The 25,543-nt window shown below is 40.4% G+C and overlaps 2 protein-coding genes across 2 annotated transcripts in view; both read right to left on the reverse strand.

Annotated features, from left to right (window-relative positions):
- Positions 1 to 1,315, reverse strand: part of TTC33 (tetratricopeptide repeat domain 33) — a 37,433-nt gene extending 36,118 nt beyond the window's left edge. The window contains exons 1-2 of the mRNA XM_072360483.1: positions 1,163 to 1,315; positions 621 to 846 (exon numbers count right to left, since the gene is read on the reverse strand). Of these exons, the coding sequence (XP_072216584.1) occupies positions 621 to 838 (218 nt within the window). The 5' untranslated portion in view covers positions 839 to 846; positions 1,163 to 1,315. The remainder of the gene's footprint in view (positions 1 to 620; positions 847 to 1,162) is intronic.
- Positions 1,316 to 1,522: 207 nt separating this feature from the next.
- On the reverse strand, positions 1,523 to 20,237 carry PRKAA1 (protein kinase AMP-activated catalytic subunit alpha 1). Its single transcript, XM_072359987.1, has 9 exons — positions 20,074 to 20,237; positions 15,579 to 15,720; positions 13,479 to 13,572; positions 12,490 to 12,634; positions 11,930 to 12,017; positions 11,326 to 11,550; positions 8,758 to 9,244; positions 6,986 to 7,112; positions 1,523 to 4,676 (listed from the first exon to the last, which is right to left on the reverse strand). The coding sequence occupies exons 1-9, from the start codon at positions 20,201 to 20,203 to the stop codon at positions 4,432 to 4,434; spliced, it is 1,683 nt and encodes a 560-aa protein (XP_072216088.1). The 5' UTR covers positions 20,204 to 20,237; the 3' UTR covers positions 1,523 to 4,431.
- Between the last annotated feature and the right edge of the window lie 5,306 nt (positions 20,238 to 25,543).

Consider the following 25,543-nt stretch of genomic DNA (forward strand, 5'->3'; position numbering starts at 1 on the left):
CATCCCCCGCTCCAAAGGTACTTTCTGCTTGAAGTGTATCAGGAACAATTTATGAAATACTCTTCTAAAATATCCTGCTTGAGTCCTGACTGAGCACTACTAGCAGGAAACATGCAGAGTGGTTACTTGAACCCGATCTGCCAAAAGAATTAGACAAATCACAGCACACCAGTTGCTGTGCATCATTTCCCTAGTCACTGTGTATCTATAAACACGCTAACTCCTCCTAACACTAACGTGAGATTACGACGCATTTATAAGACAGGGCTGAGCTCCCTGAGCAGCTGAAGCATTATTTACAGTACGGCTTACCTCACAATACTTTATTTACCCTCTGAAACTAAACATGCAATCAGTTTTTCATCTCTCTCCATCATTCCTTGTTAAGCAAACACATGGATGCGAGACTCAAATACAGACTTCACAGCAGCCAACATCAACACCAAAAAACAAAAACAAGCCTACTCAACATCAGGCCGTAGATGCAAAGTTTAAAAACAAGTGATCGGTCTATTTTTCAAACACGGGACGTGTGAATGCAGCTATTAACACTTGATGTTCAAGACATGAATTAAAATAACACGTAGCAGGCAGCCAAAGAAAGAAGATAACATCAGTACCTCCTATTTTCAGCCAAACTTGCCCCCTCATCCTTCAGCTGTTTGCTCTTCTTTACGCAGTCTTCGAGAACTTCCTTTCTCCTCTTGGCGGCGTTCACCCAGTCCTCATCTTCATCACCACCCGGTCCCTTCTCGTCCGCCGCCTCCGCTTCGAACTGCTGGGAAGTGGCTCTCGAGACCTTCTCGCCGATCTTTCTCTTCCAGCCAAAAGAAGCCATTGGGAGAACTAGAGGAAAACAGATTTCAGCGATTAGATGCGTTAGGTTAAAGGCGTGCGGGAAAACAAACACAGCCTGCTCATCTTGAGCAGTAACGTGAAGCAGAACGCCCTTCATCCATACAGATCCCGCCCAGCAGCTCCACGGCAAGCGTTAGCGAGGCGTTCTGCACCAACGACAAGCAGAAGCAGCAAGCGAGGCGCGCCCCAGACCCAGGAGCGCTACGCCGAGCTCCCCGCGGAGCCGCAGGGCCACGGCCCGGACACCGCCCCGAGCGCTGCCCGACGGGCGGCAGAGGCCCGGCCTGCAACCACAGCCCGCTACCTGCGGGCCCGCGCCGCCTCGCAGCCCGAGACACCTCTGACCCGCCGGGAAGCGGAAGGGCGGAGCGGCAGCGGCTCGGCCGTGGGCAGATTGCGACGGGGAGCGACAAGTGCCGCGTCCGGCCGCGGGGCGTGGCGGAGCCGTAACGCCGTGTTCCGCGCCCACAGCCGCCGAGAGGCCCGGCAGCGCCGCGCGGAGTGGGGGACGCGCCGAACGCGAGCGGTGAGCCGCAGCTGCTGTGGCGCTGTGCCTTCCAGCAGCCCGCAGTTAACATCCCGTCCCCTCCCAGCCCTTAAGTGAGGCAGCCCCTCTACAGCGACAGCGCGTAACACCACGAGACAGCACACACCTCCAGACGGGATGGTTAAGTACTTTGTTTTTACTTTGAGCTTCTGAAAGTTTAAAAAGTCAACACGGTTATAAACAAGCATTTTTGCATTCGTTACTTTGTCAGAAAAAAATCAACGTAGGAAGTAGGCACATCTTTATTAAAGAACATGACTTCAAATCTTACAATGGTAATCAACTGGTAAAGTAACATTTCCACTTTAGTAGTTAACGCTCATAACAAGACAACCATGACAAACATGACGTTTTCTTCTTGCTTTTAGCATTATGCACCCGAATTATACTTTTTTTCTCCTTTTTAATTCATTACCTGCTGAGCTCAGAGATAACCGGGTTTATCTGTGCTTCCATAAAGCCAGAACACAGGAAAAATAATTCAGCACACTCCAACTGAACGTGCTTTGGATTGCAGAGCAACGTATTTGACCAATTCACGTATTCACATTAATCTCATCCTCACACTCCTGCTGCTTTCCTCAGTGAGGTTCAGTCTCACAGCCTGACGGGATGCTAAAGAAGGTCTCCAAGCTCAGTAGGGACATCTGAAGAAAGCAGCTTCCGAATAAAGATCTACAAAGCGTAAGAAAGTGACGCAACAGACAACTGCACCGGATTCAAATCGGATCTCAGTCCCCTTCCTCCCTCCCCAAACCTGTATTAAAAAAACCCCTCGGTTCTATCACAAAACTTTTGGACATCAAAACTGTTGCATCGTGCCAACAAAATTCAGACAAGAAGACAAAGTGAAATCCGCGGCTGCCTTAAAGCACAGGAGGGCCAAAAGAAGAGTATGTAATTCAAAGCTGCTCGCGCCTTTACACCTTGCATTGGTGATCAGCGTTACAAGTTTAAAAACCAGGAGCAGATACCATTAGTAAATATTTAGTTAAACATATGCAAGAGGCAGTTTCAGTGATCCCAAACCAACTCCAGATGAGGAATTACTGCAATAAAAAAAATCTGTGCGTTTCTTACATTTGTACAAGTGCAATATTTAGGTTTCAAAATATAAGGATAACAAAATGAGCACACCTATTCATTCAGAGCATCAGAACCTTTCCTTACATGGCTGAAGAAAGGACTTAAAAGTACGATTGATAGCTGGTCCCACGTGCTGCCATCTCAATCTCAATAGTTCACACACAATAGTATTTCCTAAGAGAACCCTTCTACTCTGAGCTACAGTAATATAACCTTGCACTACAGGGACCGTGCGAGACGCTACTTGAGGACAAGAAACTGAAGCTGTACCTACATACAAGACAGGACACGCAATTGCCCAGTTGAGAAGAGCTACAGCACTTCTGAGGCTTAAGCATATGTAAGTTTCTTCAAATTTGTAACAGGAATTTCTGGGCTGAAGCCAACTGGGCTGCATTACACTGTTCTTGTCATCTGAGGTTAGCAGCGTGTCAGGGATGGAATCTTAGACTCATCACTGGCGAGAAGTCCCATCCATTCCAACAGAGCCCAGGTTTCACTGTTTATATTAATGCCTTGATTTCCAGTTTCTAAATGGGAGAGCAATCTTTTAAACTAAGCCATGTAGTCTATTTCAAAAAGAAAAATCCCCTAATAAGAAATAGAAATGGTTTATGGCAATTTACTGATTAACATTTACATCCATCACTGCTAGATGAAAATGGAACTGTGGGTAGTACATACATCCAACTTACAAGATATTTAGCATTTTTCAGCAAATATATCTGATTTAGCATTTAAGGTCATCTTTTTAAGCATTTCTTCTGCAGTTACAATTACTGTTATCCATGACTGCAATCTACGTTTCAAAACTTCCTAACCATTAACACTTCAGTTGTCATATTCAGCTTTAAACATTCAATGGAAAAACTGCACTATTAATTTCCACAATTTAAATAGTATAATTTGTTTGAGGGTAGCCCGGAAAAACTTAGCCTATTCGATGCGTTTCAACTGCACTGTGAATTCTACATAGCATATAGTAAGTTAACATGTGATGTAAGCAGACATATCTAAGTATTAAATTCTTTTTTTTTTTTTTTGGTGTGTCAATTTCAGATTGCAGAATAACATGCAACAACCCCTAGGCTGTGCTCTTAACTACATGCATTTACTTATAAGGATTCTCAGCCTGCCAGTAGTTGTGCTGCTACTACACTATGGTATGAGCTAGCAAACCTGCACAGATCAGGAGCTTGCTCACAGTGATTTAGAGCAGTGATCTGTTTCAGGCCATTGCATGGCGTGTCTTCTCAGCATTGTCTCTCTTGGCACTGCTGTGGCTTCAACTGTTCTACTTAATCCCCAGAGAACTGTACTCATAACTGTGCTGCAGAGCACTTGCATGTACTGAAAAGTCCAATTGGTTGGATTTGCCAACGTTTACTCAACTGCATCAACTATTGAATGGCATATTACAGCACATCAAACTTTGTTTAAAATCTCATTTCCTGCTGAATAAAGGGGGAAGGAACAGCAGTTTTAATGCTTCACAGTTAGGAGACATTAACTGTTCTGATCAACTGAGGCACAAACGTAGACAGTGACCAACAAGTCATACTTAGGTCAATGAACTTGTAAGCGCACATTTTCTTACAGTGCTCCAGAGGTATGCATCACCAACAAGAAGGACAAAAAGGACCGTGTAATGTAAATGTTATATAAATACTAACGTGCACTCAATGAAAATGTTACAAGCACTGCCAAGGGGCATGTGACTTCCTGTACCTGTATTAAGCTACTGGATAGCAGAAAATCAAAATTCACTCCAGCTTCAAAGCAATATACCTAATTTATAATCATTTAAATCCCCAGGTAAATTGCATTTTGCAGCTAGTTTTTTCAGCGCCTTTGTTAATTTAAATTGATTACAACTGGAAGCATCTGACTACAATTTATGCATGCTTATTGCTGTAAAAGAAATAAGCCCACCTTCGAAGTTATTGTGCAAGTATTTTAATAAGATTTGCACACATCTCAAAAAATTCTATTGTATGACTGCCAGGTCTCGGAGTTAAGTCAGCTGTTGAAGAATCAAGTGAAGAAGTCACCGATGAGGTAAGCGATGTATCTGCAGATTTTCCTTGTGCATCACCATCTGAGTCTTTCTGACAAGATCTGTAGTTGCTCACAGAACCTGATCTCTGTGGAGTTGCAGTCCCGGACTTTGTTTCAATAATTTCATCTGAAAAAGCCAGTAGAGAGTAAAAAATTAGTCATTCACATCAAACCAGCCAGAAGAACAGCAAAACATTTTTCCCCTCTCAGACTTAATCTTGTTTTTAAAAATCCTCATTAACATTTAAAAAGCTCCTGTGAAGTATATATAGTTAATACAAAACAAAAGCTTATAGAAGCAGTAACAGAAGCAATCATCCTTATGCAAATTGGTGCAGTGCTATGGACTGTGCTTCAGGACTACTTGATCAACATTAGACCTGCAGCCATCATATTTTTCAGTCAGTAAACAATTTCAGTGGCTAATAGTTCAATTGATTTACCTCATTTATCTTTAAATTCCCATAGTTGTCTGTTTAAGCCAAATAACAGTTCAAACGTTTTGTACATACTTTTTCCTAGCATCTACTTTGTTTTTGTTGTATTTTATTGCCAATATTCTTAAGAGTAATTGATGCATTGATTGCTACTGTTTACAAAAGTGAAAAACAAATTAATGTGATTCTTTTAGAATTTTATACACCTTGAGCTATAGCTATACCAAATTAAAGCTTACCTACCATATTAGAAAGAAATACTTCCATCTTAGAAGCAAGGTCTGCTAAAGTGTCTTTTACCTTACTTTAGAAACTGAACATTAGCTTGACTCACACTTGTACCTTAAAGTTATTTCTAGGAAAAATTAGTCAGTAAAGAAGGGACTGTCTTTTTACATCAGTCAAATCTACTTGAAACTACAGTCCCATAAAAGAAATACGCAACAGTTATTTGTAGCTAAAAGGAATATCAAATCAGCTTAATGACTGAAAGGACTGCCAAGTCCATACCTTTAAGTTGTGCTTGGGAGCTGAAAGGCAGGAATATGACAGGCTGTCCTTTCTAGGGCTGAGTGGCTCTAGGCAGTCTTCTCCCCTACCACTACACTGGTATTTTTCTTACATTACAGTTGGTTAGTACAGTAAAGTGATTAGATCTTTTTATCAAGTATCACTGGATCTAAGCAAGCAGCTCTATCATTCTAAGGGACAAAGCAAGAACAGTAGTGCTGAATCATATTAAACTGACCAAAGACTGCCTAAATCATCCTATACTACAATCCAGTTGGACTCCAGCAAACTCTTTTTCCATGTCCTCATGTTTTCCTAGCTATGTTACATAAACCATTAGCTATAGATAATCACACTTTTTTTTCTACCCTGCCCCTAAAAATGCATTTAGACTGCAGCTCTTTTGTTCATTTGCAGGCAGGTACCTAACTTACAGTTGTACTGTCATTCTATAAAGCACTATCTTGCTTAGCTACCAGTTTGGAAGGCACTTCAGTTACTACATTTACAATTTCTAGCTGAATTATCTGCTACTGCCACCAATGACACACTGATTTTGGCTTACAGCTACATGGCCAGTAAGTTCCTAATTCCCTCCTACATTATCCAACTTAATGGCAGAAGAAAATCTTAAGGCTAAAAGCGAGCAAATTCATGGGTCAAGATAAAGATATTTTAATAAGAGCATGAAAGAAATAAGGTGACGCAAGGGTGATCTCTCACCACCTGTCACAATATGACTGATGCCCAGCCAGTCTCTGAGCAATGGCTAGCTCCCTGAAATCTCCCATCTCAGTTTTGTGTTATTTTTTTGGTCAAACATGCTACTGTATATAATAGAATAAGCCTATGGTCTGTATGAATCATCTGTCTAGGATGTCTCCCTTTCCAACTTCTTGTTTACCCTTGGCCTATTCACTGGACACAGCAATATAAGGAAAAAAGGAAAGCCTTGATACTCTGCTAGTACTGCTGAACAATATCCAAAACATTGGTATTATCAACACTTTTGGTCAAAAATCCAGAAGAGAACACCATACAGACTGAACAAAAAAACTCCATCTAAGCCAGACTCAGTACAGTAACATACAAGTCAACAAAAGAGAATACACCTACACATCAAGCTTTATCTTCACTAAGAAAAGATGCCCACATGTTTAAATCTGTCCCTCACAGGCAGGTTATGTTATCTAAGTATTGTTTCTTCATAGCGCCGCCCCTTTTAGTACCTGTGGCATCAGTGCTGGTAGAGACACACAAAACAGTAACTAGGGAGTTGATACAGCTAAAGAGGGTTTTGAGAGATGAACCAGCTAATTACTTGATCACAGGAGCACTAGAGCAGGAAGGAGTAAAGAAGCACTAAAACTGAGATCTGGCTTTAACTGATAAAGGGCAACAGTTTTAATTTACTTATTCACAAGTAAATTAAGACCTAGAATTTAGAACAGTTTCCCTTATAGTTCCATTAACACAAGCCTTTGCATACCATCAATGCTACGGAAGTCCAGTAAATATGTTCTGCTGTCCACCTGATACAGCTGTAAACTCATTTTAGAATATGCACCTGTCACTGGATTCTTTCTTCGAACACGCAGGTAGTATGGATTTACAACCTAGTACAAAAGAGATTTGAGTTAGTTACCAGAACTGCCTGAGATGCAGACCACACCGTTCTTATTTCAACTCACTAATATCAAGTGATTTCAGGCTTGCCTCTCAAGGTGCATTTTTTTGTGCATATGGTTCTGGTTTTTCTTTCCTACTGGCAAAAAAAAAAATAACCAAAGAAAACCCACACATCCTTAGAGCCCCAGTAGAAAGGTTAGACATGGTAACAAACTTTTTTTCTTTCAGCATAAACTACCTCTTCCAAAACCATTCTGATACAGTAAGCAAGTTGTCGGTGAACACACACACACACACACACACACATACACACACACACACACACACACACACACACACACACACACACACACACATACACACACACACACACACATACACACACACACACACACATACACACACACACACACACATACACACACATACACACACATACACACACATACACACACATACACACACATACACACACATACACACACATACACACACATACACACACATACACACACATACACACACATACACACACATACACACACATACACACACATACACACACATACACACACATACACACACATACACACACATACACACACATACACACACATACACACACATACACACACATACACACACATACACACACATACACACACATACACACACATACACACACACACACACACATACACACACACACACACACACACACACACACACACACACACACACACACACACACACACACACACACACACACACACACACACACACACACACACATACACACACATACACACACATACACACACATACACACACATACACACACATACACACACATACACACACACACTTGTTTTCCTGCACAGGAATGTCATCAGAAAAATCAGGAAAGAAAACTTGCTAACTCCAACGTAGTGTAAGAAAAACAGCATCCCTTCTAATTCATGATACATACCAGGCTATTTGACAAATCAAGCACTCATTCCTGGAGTTCAGGTTCTAAATTTAAGCATTTAAGCCATTCATATGCAATAAATTTCTGGAAACCACATACATATTCACTATTTTCCAAGTATTCATTAATATATGTTAACGTCCCTTTGGGCATGCATAGTGGGAACCTAGGGTCTGTCACAGACCACTTCCTTCATAATCATTTTTCCACCGTCAGTTTCCTCCTGATATTGCCTGGCTGACCTTTAGCTGTTTTCCCCCAGTTTGGCAAATTTTCATTGCTTGTTATGTCAAAATGAGTGACTTTCTATCTTGGTACCCTATAGCTCAAAACAATTTATATGAAACCCAAGAAAAAGTCCTCACACCTGGCAGATGCAAAGGTAAAAGTGGTCTATTTTGACTTCAGTGCTTCAGTGAGCAAGGATTATTCAGAAAAACATGACTGTTCACATACTATGCAAAATTAAACTACAAAGTTTTAGAACTAGCACACAAATTTATTTTTGCTAAACTAACAGATCGGTCCTTAAATTAATGTACTCATAGCTATTGCTGAACCAGACTATATAAGAAAGAAGCAGTTTTTTAGACTTCTAGGCAATATAACAACACAGCTCAAAATCTATTGTTGCTTGTAATAAAGAAGTAATATTCCTTTACCTTCCATTCATAGTCCAGCTGTTTAATTGCTCGACAAACTTCAGCCATTATATCATTTGGTCGACTCTGACTCCGTATCCCCAGATGCCACTTTGCTCTTCTTACACCTTGGTGTTTTGATTTCTGTGGATTCAGCTCATCAAGAGTATGGCGAGGCCGTGGTGCTTCAGCTACTAAGAATGGCACTCTCTCGGGATGAGGGCGAGACAGATGGTGATCATCAAGAAAAGAATCTGGCGGGCTAGTAGCCAGGTAGAAGTCTTTGGCCTCGTTCATTATTCTTCTATTATCTATAATGAGGTGATAAGCAACTGCTAAAGGATCCTGATGATTTCGGCTATACAGACAACTTAGCACTTCCTCTTCAGTACATTCAAACTTCTCACATACTTCTTTTAAGGCTTCATCATCAATCATGGTAGAGCTATATGAAGGGTCTTCGGGAAACAAGTATTTGGGAAGGTCCTGCTTAAACCATTCGTGTTCCCTAGATTTAAAAATAGCAAAGTCTAAGTCTGTATGTGGAGCAAGCCTTCTTAACAATAGATTCCTTTTTTTTTTTTAAGTTATATTTCAGGTGTACACAAAGAAATCACAACTGTCCACCCAAGCGTCCCTTCTTTGTGCTTCCAACAAAGCAACCCTCTCACTAAAATAACTAAAAAATTCTATAAAATAAAAAGCAAGCATTAATGGCTTCACAGCATTTTGTTACACATTCAAGATTAAAAAATAAATAAATAAATAAAACCCACACTTTCTTTCCTAGAAGTGCTATTACTATCTGAGCTCAAAAAAACCCTTATTGTAACTCATCAACTTAATGTGTATATAAATGTTGTTTTTTTTTTTCCTACTTATAGTATTTTAGATTTAAGAATATTTCAGCTGAAATTCTTATGCTACACTGGTAAAACTCTTAGGCCATCCCATCAAGGTGTCCCTCACAGATACCTAACAAAGTTAAGAAATCCTGACGGCTAGTAATTTATTTGACAGATATTCAGATGAGTATTTTTGAATAAAATCAAACATGCTGCCCTCAAGAATTATAAAGGTTGGAAAAGACCTCTGCAATCATCTAGCCTAACCATCCACCTACCACCAATACTGTCCACTAGATCACGTACCTGTGATTTTTTTCCTCTATTCAAAACCCCAGCTTGTCTCCAAGACACACAAAATTGAGGGAAGGATATGGAAAAGTCACTAACTCTACTATGTATCTATCTTGATTTTTACAAAAAAAAAAAAAGACAACTTAGATACGTGATCTTATTTTTTTTTCTATTATCAAGTAACCTATGTGCCTAGAGTAAGCTGTTTAACTAGCCAAAACGGTATAGCATGACATTGTGCTACAAAAACAAGAAAACTTTCAAAACAAAAGATCTGCTACAGATTGAAGAGCAGTAGCATCTGTCAAGCTCTAGTTTCAGCACTAAGGGGATGAGCAAAACACACTTTCATCAGTAATGACCGCTTTAGAACTGGAGAAGGCTTTTCCTGTGCCACTAGAAAGCACTGCCCCAGCTGGGTAAATGTGCCTAGAACATTATCACTACTCTTTAAAATGAGCCTCTCCTCTTGCACATGCACACATTTGGCCATGAAACAATTAATGTATTCAGTTAATGAGAGTCAGATCGCCATTAAAACTGACATTGATGTCTTATGGCTGAGTACAGAACTGTTAAGGACTCAAAATCCATCCATGTTCTGCAACCAAAATTTTTCAACATCTTTTCCAATACTTTCCCTAGATTTCAGATGACTTACATGAACTAAGTTCCTATCCACTCAAGTTGTACAGCTCTTAGTTCTCACTGCTTTTGTTTTCTGATCAGCCTCTCCACTAAGATAGTATTTCAGGGCTCTCTTCTTAGAGCTTCTCACAGAGGAAACTGAAAACCTAAAGCTGTGCTTCTTCAAGCAGCTTACCAGATACCAAGTCTCTGCTTAACACCTTGCTTATTTGCCAAAGCAATTGCCCACTTCAAAAATCACAGCCATTGTGGTATCCAGATTCAAACACATTTGTGGCTTTAGCTCACCAAAATTCTGTGTAGTCAAAATTCTGTCAGTCTTACATTCATGCCAGGATTTTGAAGCCAGAATAAGAAGTGTTAAGATGAATATTCCATGTCTAAGATACCGCGCCTTTTTCACAGCCTCCAGAAACATGAATTAAACAGCAGTCACGCTGAACGAAGATCTGTAATGTCTCCTCAGATATTTAAAGCACAGAACAGTGGTTCCTAAGCCAGGAAGTTCTTTGTCCAGAAAGCAAGAGTGCTGTGCAGTTTTGCAAGTCATTCTGCAGCAACTTTACAAACACAGTCCTAATTCAAATTTCTCAAAATTCCTATAAAGTATATCTTTTATTGTGGCCTCCAGATACTTCTTTGTCCAGGGAGATGAGAACCATCAAAAGCCAAATGACCAAAAGCTGACTTTTTCCTCTCATACTGTAAAACAAGGATAAGTTGCCTGACTAGTTTCTTCATACTACTTACATGCACTAAGATAATAATCGTAGCATTCTTTGAACAGACATCAGAATTTTACCTAATGTCTCGGATTGTTGCTCTCTTCATTGGATCCACTTGCAGCATATGTTTCAGAAGACTAATGACAGATGGATTCAGGTACTGAGGGGTATAAAAGATACCATCACATATCTTCTTAAAAAGTGTTGGCACGTGATCATCATCAAATGGAAGCGTTCCGCATAGCAATGCATAGAGAATAACCCCACTGCTCCAAATATCTACTTCTGGGCCTGCATATAACCTGGGAAAAGGTTAACTGTTAGTGATTTGTGTTTACTATTAAAAAAAAAAACAACAAAAACCTTAGAACATGCCACTCTTTCTCATAATAATTACACAATCTTAGCAACAACTAATCTGAACATACTGTAACATTCTGGTTTATACGCCACACCTCTCTTCAACTCTAGTGCTCTAATACCAAGAAGCCTGTGTTATATGTCACACAGATTCCACTCAAACAATGGAAACAAGGTCATCTACCTATTTTCCAAATCTGAGATGCTGAAAAAATTCAAGGGAAGTCCATTTACCAAGACTTACCACATCTGTGCTACCACCCACATTTAAGAAAAAAAAAAAAAGAAAGAAAAAAAAAAAAAAAAAAAAGAAAAAACTACCTTCCTGATATAACTTCTGGTGCTGCATAGTTAGGGGACCCACAGCTTGTTCTTAGAAATTCTCCATCAGACATCATATTTGATAGACCTGAAAGTGCAGAAGAGTAACTACTAAAAACTCAGAGGACAAGATGTTTTCATACAGCATATACCATCTAGAACAAGTCATTAGTAATTTGACAAAAGTTAAAGAGTTTATCTCAGCTAGGACGCACATTTCTGTGGAATTACTGAAGTTTTCACACATTAGAATACCAGATAATCCTATACCCCATATCCCACTTAGTTTATCAGAAATTACCAGACAAAAGCTACCACTTCTGGAATATTCTGGAAAATATTTTCCTGTTTCCTCAATGGAAGCCTCATTGTCAAGATTACTGCAGTCCTGAGAGCTCAGTTCAAAGAGGTAAGTCCCTTTTACCAGGGACGGGCCAGGAGACAGAAGTACAAAGCACCATACAGGATACTCGATTAACCAAACATTAAGAATATTCCATACCAGTTAACCCTAAATAACACAAAAAATGTACCTAGGATATAAAAAAATTAATGCTTACCAAAGTCAGCTATCTTAGCATTCATGTGTGCATCAAGCAACACATTTTCAGGCTTTAGATCTCTATGAACTACCATGTGCCTGTGACAGTAATCCACACCAGAAAGGATTTGCTGGAACAGACGTCTGCTTTCCTTCTCATCAAGCTAAAACAAGAATTTTGAACAGTTCTGAGACAATGGAAGATGACTTTTTCATAAATTACAGAAAATTTTCCAATGGCCTAAAGCTATCATTTATAGTTTTGATACTTTATACAGCACATCTTGGTGGCAGAAAATTTCACAGCTTACATCATTTTGCTTCTGCCGCAGCCATGAAATGAGTAAGATAAAACAAAATCCACCTACTCAGTAGTCACTGATGTTTGTCAGACATTCTTTGGAAACATTATATGCTCAGTCAGAAACATTACCACCCAAACTTTAATTCTGTCTAACTGGAATACCAAGGTACTTTGTTACTTAAGTACATAATCAGATTTAAATAAGACAAAAGCTGCTGACAGTCATTAGAGGCAGCAATTTAGATAAAATTTATGCTCCTATAGGCAGCTTTGTTCAAAGAGCAGACTTATTTGGGCATTCCTATGAACGTCTTACACTGTGCCGCAGTTAGCCAGGATGCTTTGATTTATTTGTTAGAATAAGCTATCTAGTTTGCCATAAGGGACAATTAGAGAATTAAGAGAAACCAGTAAAAGAGGGCAATAACAACAGTATGACAACTTTCCAGTAATGGATGTAGTGCTTTAATAAAGAGGAAGGAAAAAAAAAAAAAAAACAGCATGACAGATATATACAAAGATCATATTAACATGCTCAGAAACCTAGCAAATTAACAAGATGAAACCATTAAATATCTTTATTTTAACTGCTAACAACAAAAATAATGCTGAATACATAAAAATAAACTTTCATTTAACAGGAATGTTGCAAAAGCAATAATGGAATGCAAGTCATTGATTTATAGAGTTGAACTACATCTTACCCTTCCATTTTTACAGATATAATCAAACAGCTCTCCTCCAGAAACATATTCCATCACCATGAAAATGTCAGTTGGGGTACTGATGACCTGGTACCTGATAGAGAAAGGTATCTATTAATCTGAGTACTCAGCATGAGAGGTTAGTTACACCTAGTTAAACATTTTAAAATATATTCCTGTGTAATTCTTCCCACAGTACTGGTTTTATCAGTCAATTTACAATCAGTGCAATAACATTTTCTTAGAAGCTGTCTCCTCACTTTTTACTTAGGGATGCTGCTGTTGTAAAGAGTAGGAGAAAATTTATATTTCCCCACCAAGAAATTCTGAAGCCCTGGCCAAGTCTCACTAGTAAAGAAATGATATTTTAATGCTTTTAGTAAGAAGTTACAGTGTAACCTCACTTCTAACAGTCCCTTTCATGATTTTCCCTATAGTTATGAAAACAATAAGCTTTATGCTTCAGACAATCACGAACAACAGTTCATAGTTGTGATTTCCACTTTTGGGTAGAGGCTGTGAAAAATGCTGGAAGATAAAACTGTCATCATCTCTGAAAATAAGCCAGTCTGCATCTCTTGGAAGATGCAAGCATACTTCTCTACAGTCAGTTCATTTTTTCTATTTAGAGAAAAGGCAACTGCAGAACACAATACTTACATACCAATAACATAAGTAAGGCCAAACTCCACAGAGTGGGTGACTGAACACAGGAAGAAGTTTTACAGAAGAAAACACAACACATTCTATTGCTGAAGAACAGGGAAGGGATCCTTCAAAGGTTTTTAAGTTAAAGCACAGTACAGAAAAGAAATGTTGCAAAGACAGACCTGAAGTTGTAATACTGGTAAATCTTCTTACAAAGTTTTTAATAAAGTGTTCCGAATTAGAAATTGTCTTATTTGTCGTTAAGCTAAAGAAAACTGTTTACTTTCAACCCACAAGTTCCCTGGTCTATTTCCTAGGAGCATAAGCAGCACAACCCTAAGTTACCAACAAGACAGCACAACAGTATCAATTATAGCCCAAATGGCATTTTTACAGAGGATAATAACCCTTCAGCTTTGGAAATTCAGGTCAAACAGCTGAAAAGTCACTCTTCACTGAGAAATTGTTTACTTGAAAACTGTTAAGCTGACTTAAAAGCTTAACAGTACTAGAAGTACAGATTCCTATTCTGCCCCATATCTTGGCTGGTACATTGACTGTTTGTTTTGGCTGCAGTTAGGTGCTTTGGACTTGTTCTTGAACTCTTAACTGAAGAAAGTTACTGAGATTATCTGGCTATCTGATTTAGCAACAATTTATGTGTTACTGTTAAACCTAAAGGAATGTATAAGATGGGAATCTATTATTGATTTCATGATCCTAATACAAGTCCAAGCATACAAAAAACTAAACTGACACTCCACAATTAAGAATGAGAATCATCTGCTCTCTACATGTACCCTAGTATGTGCATAAGCAGGCCAAAAATCAATGGCAATCTGGTCTTAGAAAATAAATTACAAAGTGTCTAGTACAGGACATACTTAGTTGCACTCTGAACTCTACTGATGAGCTACTTATTGCCTAACAGACAGGCAGGCAACAGCTTTTTTGCATACTAGACAAGTGGTAACAGCTATATCAAAGAATTGTGAAATATCAGATCACACTTAACAGACTATACATACTTAATTCTGAAAAATTTTTCAGAGCCACCTACAATAGAGAAATCACAGGTAAATGATCAGCATGCTGTTAAATAATACTGAGGGGAAAAATGCAATAAGTTTCCATAGAAGTACACTTTACAACCTTCTTCTTAATTTGATAGCAGACACTGCTCCCCCTCCCACCCCCCCAAAAAAATAAAATAAAATTTAAAAAAAATCAAATACATTAGACAAAGAGCATTAAAGCACGCCTCTCTGTCCCCCACAGCAGATCAGTTTTATGAAAATGCATTACAGAGGATACTGAAAATGGAATACTGCTTCTTCAAAGCTGGTTAGATTCCTAAGAAGCTCCTGCCGATACTACTGCCTTTTGGACACACTGCAGTGAAAGCAAGAGATTAATGCTTAAATAGATCTGATTATAGCAAATAGAACTTACAGCTTAATTATATGAGGATGTCTGAAGAGTTTGAGGTTCTGAATCTCCCTTCGAATTTTGCCTACAACGTCAAGGCTGCGAATCTTCTGTCGATTCAGGATCTTCACTGCAACTTTATGTCCAGTTAACTCATGTTTGCCAACTACAAGAAACAAAAAAGAATTTAGTCAGATTTTTCAATTACTCCATAAAGAACATTCAATAGGTCACTTCAAATATAGCCAAGAAATACTACAATTAAAATACTAAATGTTCTTTAAATTCCCATTATCTTTAGGGAGGTTGGACACCACAAAGCACATGATTTCTGCAGTACCCCAAATACCTCTCTTAATTAATTCTACTGAGAGAAGATGAATTAGAAATGTTAAGAACAACCTTAAGTCTCACACTTGGAACTACTGCAGCATGAATGAACTTTTGCACTATTGCAAGCAAAACATTTTTATATCCCAAAACACTACATCACTGTTAAGGAAGAAGACGATTTCATTTCTCTGTATGAGTCAATCTGAGCTCACTTGATAATCCTCTCAGGCATGCTCTCCCTGCAGCTTTTCTACTCAGTCAGCAAACATTGCTCTTAGTATAACATGACAGCTTGCTTTCCCTCAAGAAGCATGTTTCAGCAATTGGAATTATTGCTAAGAGTATCCAATCTTGAAATAGCAGTTGTAGTGGTTTCACCTTATAGGACCTTCACATAGTAAGGAAGTATATCACACCAGAGCTTCACTGTATAAATGGCAAAACATAGACAAAATGCACAAATCAGAATCCAGTGTTAACTACGGCAAGCAATCTCTTACATTTCTAAGTTTCTTCCCACTTCTAGAAGAATTTTTGTTGTAGACGAAGTTGGTAGCATAAAATGTTCTCTAGACTGTTACATCTCTTAAATTCCTTAAGTTTGCAGGTGCTTTTGGAAAAGACCACAACAAGGTTGCCTGCAAAATGCCCTAACAGATCAGAGATATACTACATAATTTCTTCAGTAGTTCCTGCCCCTCTGCACTATTCCCCCCTCAAGTTTAAGGTTATATAAAGCTAGATTTAAGACTGGAGTTTCCAATAATCACCTTCATGAAATAAGACTGACTTCTTGCAAATCCACGGAGTATACACTGCACCAGACAACCACAACAGATCGTATGCTTTAAACACTAAACAGCACTCTTCTCAGAAAAATTCATTTTTCCCAGACAAAAGTAATATTCACTTTGTTGACTAATGTAGTAGCAATACAAATGTTTCCACAACCTTTAAAAAAATGTCAAGTTTAAAAGACCTGTTGTTATATTCCACAATTGTAAAGTACCTTTGCAACATTATTCTGCATGTGCCTCATATGAGAAATAATCTGTAATTCCACAAAGAAGCAGTCAGATATCTGCATGCCTTAAGAACAAACTAACTTTAAGATGGAGCAGTTTCAAGTATATTGTGACTGCTGACTATTCTTCAACACAAGAATGGAGCTGAAAGCAAGACCTCAGATGATAACATCATGTACAGCCCATAGAAAACCAAGAAGCCAGTGTTATCTTTCTGTAAGCTACTCTGTATTACCTCTTAGCATAAGTTTTATCTACAAAAGGGATGGCTTACAATCCAGAAATATATTTAAATTAATCAAGTTAATCATTCTAGTACTCTACCAGTCTTAAGAAATAAAAGAACTGCATAGAAAGTTCCTTTTGTATAGCTAATATACCCCTCTTTATTCTTTGATAATACTCTAGGTTGATAATCATTTAGGCTAGAAAAAAAAACTTCAAGATCACCAGATCCAACTATCAACATGACCTATCGAGTCCCATCACTAAACTATGTCTCTTAGTGGCACATCCACATGTCTTAAATACCTGCAAGGATGGGGACTCCACCGGAGCAACCTTTTCTGATGCTTGCCCACTCTCTCGAGGAAGGAATTCTTCCTGATATCCTATACAAACCTCCTCAATGCAACCTGATACCATTTCCTCATGTTCTACCACTAATACAAATTGCACAGTCATATTGAAACTTGAAGGCACAGCAGCAATTTTTCAAAGACACAGTTGCAACAACCTCAACAACAATTTCAATTGCTTAAGTGCAGAAACATTTGTCTAAATTCAAGCTTTAAACTGGCAAAAACAACCCCAAACCACAGGAAATATGATGTCCTTATGAGATGCAGGTACCAATTATGGGCACACTGTGGAGGCTTCTCTTTGGATGCCCTCTGCAATGGGAAGGTAGTTGGAGGTACAAGCAACAGAAATACACAGCTGTGCAGTGTAGAGGGGGCTCTCACTAAACCCTGGGCTTTATTAAATCACATGAAGTTTTACAGCCTCAATCTAGCAGATGTGGCATTTGCAGGATGGCTCTACCTTGGCCATACCACAAGCAGAAGACTTACAAGACACAGGAGACCACTGAAGGTGAAATTTAGTGGCAGGAGCAAACACTTACGTTGCTTCATTTGATGGCTGGATTAGATTATTTTAGTGGTCTTTTCCAACTTTAATGATTCTATGACTACGTGTAATCAAATACACTGACAGAAATCAACAATCCAGAGTAGCACTCTTTAAAATTAAGATAATATTGTTACTAACTTGGAAAAAACAAAACAAACAAACAAAACAGCAAAACCAGCAGTTAATGCTGTGCAAAGACATCAGAGAGCAAACTTACATTCACTGTTCCCTCCCAAGTTTCATCACAGCCTGTTTACATCATTTTTGCAGTCCGTGCAGATCACAGTTCTTAGCCTAGTTTTCAAAGCTTGGACAAACATTTTATGTTTACCATCACAAACAGTATACTCAGTCTCACTAAAAATTACCAGAAGTCTGACTACTCCACTTTTTATGAAATCTAACCATCTGAAACACTTGGAAATAAAATCCTGCTTTAGGATTCAGAAGAAAACATGATCCGCTTTTTTCAAAAGGCAACACTATAATAGTAATCGTGGAATGGATTGGGTCGGAAGGGACCCTAAGAATCAAGTTCCAACCTCCCTGCCACAGGCAGGGCCACCAACCTCCAAGTCTGGTACTAGACCAGGTTGCCCCACCCAACCTGGGCCTGAAGATGTTCACCTTCACGAATGGAGCATCCACCACCAACCTGGGCAGCCTGTTCTTGGCACTGCCTCTGTAAAGAGCTTTGCCGAACATCCAAAATCACTGAGGTCAGAATAAGCATTTTATGCCAAATGCTTGTACAATTTAAGTGAGAATGTACTTCACAAAACTCATTTACTTCCAGCACTCTTTTTCACCTTCATATCAGTGGTACTTTTGCTTTGCCTGGACATGAAAGGCAATAAAGAATGCTAGAACTAGCTGTTTTCTCTATGAATGCCTATCTGAGGCATAGACAGATGAACTAAGTCAGTAATTAACTCAGAATTATAGAGCCAAATTAAGAGTTACATGGGCAAAACATCAGATCGGTAACAACAATCTGTGATAGTAAAACACCAAGTGAAAAGGTGTATTAATTTGGCAGCTTGCTGAACAGTGGGAAACCTTTGATAGTTACTCACAAATCCGCTTTTCCAGCCGATTTTTGGGATTGTCACTGCCATTAAACACCCTCTTCCAAGAAGACTGCCATGGTTTAACCTGATTTAACATGGCATCATACTAGATACTATGAAGGAAATCAGCTCCGCACCAGCTGAAGCCATGACAAAGCCACCCACAGCACACAAACTCAAGGAAAACTTGATCTAGTAAACATGGAAGTTTGGTGGCCCTGCCAGGCAGGGGGGTTGGAGCTTCATGATCCTTGTGTTCCCTTCCAACCCAGGTCATTCTGTGATTCTGTGAAAATCCTAGCTGAATAAAAACAGGACAAGTTTTTTTTTATAGCATAATCTCTTACCACCAATTGAGGTGAGAGCTGTAGAGAAACTTCAGTTACCAGCAGCCTCAGCACTAAGAATTCCCACACATCTGTGTCAGCAGCTGTGCTCGTTACTCAAATAATTTCAGGATTTTTATTTTTTTTTTTTTAATGCTCTGCCGTTTGCGAAGCAAGAAAGCTCGCTGACCTTATAAGGGCGGCAAGTATTTGCGGGACAAAACGCAATCCCGCGGGCAGCTCTGCCAGAACGTCGGGCACCTCCGTTACAGATGCGCTCACACTTGCACGCAGGAATTCTGCTCCAGGAATGGTGTCTGCCAACGCGGAAGAGAAATACCCCGCCCGGAGAGCCGCCCCGCCCCGCCCCAGCCATGCCCGCTGCCGCCTCCACCTCCATGGCCTGGCCGCCCCTCACAGCCAGAGTTACCGCCCGTGGCCATAGGAGCCGGGACCCAGAGCCCGGCCCTCAGCCCTGCGGCAACCCGTGATACAGCGGCCGCCCCTCCGCCTGACAGCGTGGCCAGCCTCCGGCTGGGGCCCCGGCAGCCCCCGTACGACCCCAGCGAGGGCCCGGCGGGAAACCGGCCTCAGCCCCGACCCAGACGGAATAGACGGCGCAACAGCTCACCCTTGACTTTGCCGAAAGTGCCGACTCCCAGCGTGTCACCCAGGATGTAGTGCCCAATCTTCACTCGACCGTGCTCGTGCTTCTGTTTATCTGCCGCCGCCATCTTGAGCCAAGAGCCGAGTCTGCGCATGGTGCAGGACCGGGCCTCCGGCGAGGAGGAGCTCCCGCACGCGGCCGGCCCCCGGAAGGGAGCGCCAGTTTCTCTATTCCCGCCTTCCGCCCGCGCCAACCGCTTCTGGTAGACGGGCGAAGGCGGTGTGCGCTTCTCCTTCCGGGTGGAGTGCGGGGGTGAGATGTCGTCGTCTTTCACGGCGCTGTCGTGACGGGGTGCCTTGGATACATAGAGCTGCTCTTAGTTCGGAAATGGTGCCGGCCGTTCAAATTGCTTTCCAATCCTGCCTTCAAATAAACAGATGGAATTAGAAGAGCATCAATTGGTTGGTCCAAACTGTGGTCCACAGGAGGGATGCAAAGATGATGAGAGGAACACCTCTCCTATGAAGACAAACTGAGGGAGCTGGGTTTGTTCAGCCAGGAGAAGCCCTGGGGAGATATCACTGCAGCCTTGCGGTACTTGAGCTTTGAACACAATTTAGTTGACAGGACAAGGGGAAAGGATTCAAATGAGAGGAAGTTTAGGTTAAATGTTAGGAAGAAACTCTGTATTCAGAATGGCAAGCCACTGGCACACATCACCCAAAGAAGTTGTGGATGCCCTATCTCTGGAGGCATACAAGACCAGGTTGGATAGGACTCTGGACATGGAAGGAGTTAGAGCTAGATGGTACTTGAGACCTAAGCCATTCTGTGATAGAGATATTTGTCCTGGGAAGATCACTGACTCAAGGAGAATGTTTCTGCCAGCTCCCATCCCCCTCCAGACTAAGTGGATGATAGCAAATGAAATGCTTTCTCCTCCCTCACCAAAGCACAGCCACTGAACATGTTTTCAAACAGACAAATGTATTGCAGAAACTGCATAATTTATTTATTTTTTTTTTTTCAGTGTATAAACACCAGAGGAAGTTAAAAATACATTCTATATAGTCATGGGCTTAAACTTGATTCACAGAAATTCTTGTCCCTAAGAGATCTTTATGTTTCACAACATCCCTTTATGCTAGTGGCATAAAAATCAAAACCCATCTGTTTATATCTACAAGGGAAGAAAAAAAAAAAAAAAAAAAAAGAAAGAAAGAAAGAAAGAAAGAAAGAAAGAAAGAAAGAAAGAAACCACAGTAAATTTCAGAGGCATTTTTTTAAAAGCATCCTTTTTCATTTGATTGAACCATATCATTTGTTCAGCCAATGACAAAACATAGGTCAGTAAAAAACTTAGGTACCATTTTAATATGCACCCTGCTAAAATCTGTGTATCATTCAAGCAACATTTTACATGGTAAAAGAGTCAAAGCAAGGAAAATAAAACTAATGATTTTTGAGTAATTTAGAATTTAAATTTCAAGCATTTTCATAAGGATCGTGTTTGAGCAGAAAATGAGATGCTTTCAGCCAACACTACATGACACATAAACTCTCTAACATGAGCAAACTTATATAAAAGATAGTATACGATACAGGACAAAAAGGTATTAGCATTCCTCAGTAATCCCCTGTTAATGTGTAAAGATACCAGCTTCTGAACTCAGGGATGTTATCTAAACTCCTTTTGGATATTCTACTTTTTATTACAGTTCATGTTCAGTGCTTCAATTATATTGTTGTGGTCTTTTTGTTTGTTTGTTTGTTTTGTCCTTGTAACTGGAAAAGAAGAACAGAAGTAAAGAAAACTGGACACTTCTCTTTCTCTAGTTTTGAGCTCTGTAGCAGAACCTCCTGTCTTCTGCAGCAGGGCCCATCAGTTCCTAACAAATCTTCAGACACACATTGCATCGGGGGAGGAAAAGAACAAGCATCAGGCTTTGTTCCCATCTGTACCCATGTAATTTCCTTCTGTTCTCCATAATTGTAAATGGCATCCCCTATCCTTAAGGAAAAGCAGAAGTTCAGAGCTAGTAGCAAGTACGAGCATGGTGCCAGTGTACTTGAATATCAATTCTATAATCCAATGAAACCTCAGCTTTCAAAGTACTAACATTACAAGGTATTTGATGTTTATATAAACTTTTTACTGTATGGCATTTTATCCCATCTCCAACAGCAGAAGAGTAAGCATGAGGGATAGACATTGTATTTTGAAAACATTCTCACAGAAGGTAGACTCACATCTGAGAAACACCCAAGGAAGAAACCATGAGAGAATCATGACTAGTTGATAAAAGCCGAAGAAATAAAAATTAAAAAAAAAAACAAATAAATAAATAAAATAAAAATAAAAAATAATAATAAAAAAAAAAAGCATGTAGATGAAAACAAATGTTTGGCTGCAAGAGTTTAATGCTACTCACTTGCACGTGAAACAGGTGACAACTGCAAATACTGGAGCAAAAAACCTGAAATAGTCTACTGGTATTTCTTGGACATGAGAGAAGTGTATGCCAAGAATGGAGATATTTGATAAAATAGCTGAAAATAATTTCTCAAAGTGTTCCTTAGTTGTTGACAGAATGCCATGATTGATTACACGTCAAATTCTGAAGAAAATTTAGAGCATTATAGGCCTTAGTTCCTAGCAATAATAAGAAGGCCGCGCTCTTTTCTTTTTCCCACGTTATTTCAAACAACTGCTCATTGTTATAACAACAAAATATAAGTGGAGCCCACTAATGCAGTGTCTGATGCACGGACTGAGATGTGAATGATCCAAGTCATTTACTACAAGTTCTGACATCACTTCTACACCTGCTGGAATGAGAGTCACGGTGCTGTCAGTCAGCAGCACTGACTGAGCAGTGGCCAAATTCACTCCTGCACTGCCAGCTGTGGCTGGTCTGAGTGAGCTGGCCCAGCAGTGGCTTGCTGATTCAGGACCGTGTTTGTTGTCACAGCTCTGCGGTCTTGCACACTTCTTCCTGTTTCTCTGCAGATCACAGGGCAGTGCAGCAACAAGGAGTTTGGATCAGCATTCTCTTGCCCAGAGCAGCCCCCTCCTGCACTGGGGACAAAGTCAAGCTGGAACAGTATGAGCATGTTTATTTGCTTGCTTAGGCTCTTTACGGTCCCTCTGTACATGACCGGGCTCCCCACAGTTGTAACATTTCATTCTTTGAGCTGCCCCTGCATTGAGCTGTGCCAGCGTGTCTGCCAGCAAGGCCATTTTATGGCTTTCTGTGCCTACACCTTGACAGGCTTTAATCATATTGGTAATGGATGGATCTGCACTCTTTAAGGATTGTAAAACCTTTTGACAGTCCACATTTGCGTTTTCTACTGCTAATTATTTAAACAAAGCATCCCGGGTGACTTGATTTTCTACTTGTCTCTATAGCATATTTTGTAGACAGTCAAGAAATTTAACATAGGGCTCGGCAGCTTCCTGCTTAACTGATGTAAATGAGGCATTAGATAAATTAGTATCAGGCATCCAACACAGCAGTCCTAACTTGTTCAAGGCATTGCCTGTCTCTCTGTGCCTGGGCCTGAGGTGTTGCCCAGACCCCTCCCCCATGATTTCCTCCATGCCAATATGATTTAAGTTATCCAAATTATTCATAGCCCACATGGCAGCCTGCTCTCAGTATTCAGTCATAAACACAGTGTACTGCACAGGAAACAGGATCATCTGTAACAAAATCTTCCAGTCGTGAGGGGCCAGAACATAACTGTCACCAATTGCAACAGAAAGATTGTACGTAAGGGCATGCTGAATTCCATAATCTCTGACTGACTTCCTTTGCTCCTTTACTGCCTCATAAAGCAAGAATTCCCATTGGGGGGGAGGAGGGGGGGGTGCTGATATGGATGATACAACACAGGAAAGGCTTGCAAGGTATCTACAGCACCCCTTAATATTGCTCCTTTTCTGCACTGCAGTATGCTGTAGAAAATGATTTCTTTCCTGCACCCTTCCAGTTGTCACCAGGAGGAAAAATGTTCGGGTCGTCTTCAGGATCTACTGGACCAGAATCCAAAAGTGCCTCTAGTTCCGGTCCGTCCTTGTCTTAAACCAAGTTACACAAAGGCTAAAGACACGCAGCAGCAACCAACGTACACAGCTCACAGCTCGATGGCGCGCCGGCGAGCGACGTGAGCGGAGCGGAGGGCGGCAGCGCGGGGGAGGGGTCGCCATTTCTGTTCTCCCCTGCGAGGCAGCTGAGGCCCCGAGGGGCAGCTGCGGGGGTAGGCGGGATGGCGATGGGAAACAGCCGGAAGAAATGCTTCCTTGTCGAATTTGTTTCAGCCCTTCCGTTATCTGAAGCCAAACAGGCGAAGTTTACCAGCCGTTCTGTCTTCAGTAATAGAAGCCCCCCAGAGTTTTGTGCCAATTTTGTCCCAAAGCTCTCCATCAAGAGAGGACCCAGTTTTCGGAAACTCAGGGACCGTTTTGCTTTTCCATTTAAGAAAAGTAACTAATGCTGAGGGAGATACAGGCTGATTCTGAACCTTTGAACTATCTGTAATGCTTGCAGATGTACCTGTCGCTCCTCGTTAGCAACTTTTGTTACCTGAAAACAGGATTCTTGCTTCCACCAATATGGAATAATTTCTCATGTAATTTAGACTGTACGGTCTAACAGTCTCTTGGATTAACTGCTTTATCTGTCAGTCAGAAGGAAGCAAAAATCGTGTTATGGACCCTACGTTAGCATTTCTATTAACACAGAATATACTAGAGAGCACAGTACAGAGGCTCAATTCTATCAACTCTTGAGTTAGGGTTATTTTACCACCGTGACAAGATATTTTTTGTATACTAAAGAAACCACCAAGGCATTTTCAGTTTTCAGCATGTGAAAGAAGCACTGAGAACTAAGTGCCAAAACATCTACATTCAGCAAAGCTTACTTCCACTGCCACTTATGACATACTGCTGAGCTACCCGAGTTTTTTTGTATATGTTTTCCATAACCAAAATGAACTTGTTTACACCCATCTTAACTTACCTATTTTTCCCCTCATCTTTCCGGTCTGATCTTCCCAGACAGTTTGGGTAACTCTTGTCTCAACTACAGCATATTTTCTTTTTTTCCTGGCAACAAATCCCTCCAGATTTGAGTAATTTACCCCACCTTACCCCAAGAAGCAGTGACCCACTGACTAAGCATTACTTTAGTGGGCCTTTCCAAGTCACAAAATAATTAATAATAAGGCTAAGTCTGGGCATCCCTCTTAAAACTACTGCATCTCAGAACAGCATTTAAAGCCATTAGCCATGTTAGTGGATGAGAAACTCTCCATGTTATCATTTGCAGTGTCTGTGAAGTTCCCAGAGAAACTCAGGAACAAGCCCACAGCCAGCATTCAATTTCTCTTCCAAGTGGGATTTCTCAAATAACCCTTAAAGCCTCGTTTTAAATGCAGCACAGAGATCATGGCCCTTTTCAACATAAAGATGTTATCAAATGAGGAG

The sequence above is a fragment of the Excalfactoria chinensis genome, chromosome Z (assembly GCF_039878825.1).
Source record: "Excalfactoria chinensis isolate bCotChi1 chromosome Z, bCotChi1.hap2, whole genome shotgun sequence".
Taxonomy (NCBI): domain Eukaryota; kingdom Metazoa; phylum Chordata; class Aves; order Galliformes; family Phasianidae; genus Excalfactoria; species Excalfactoria chinensis.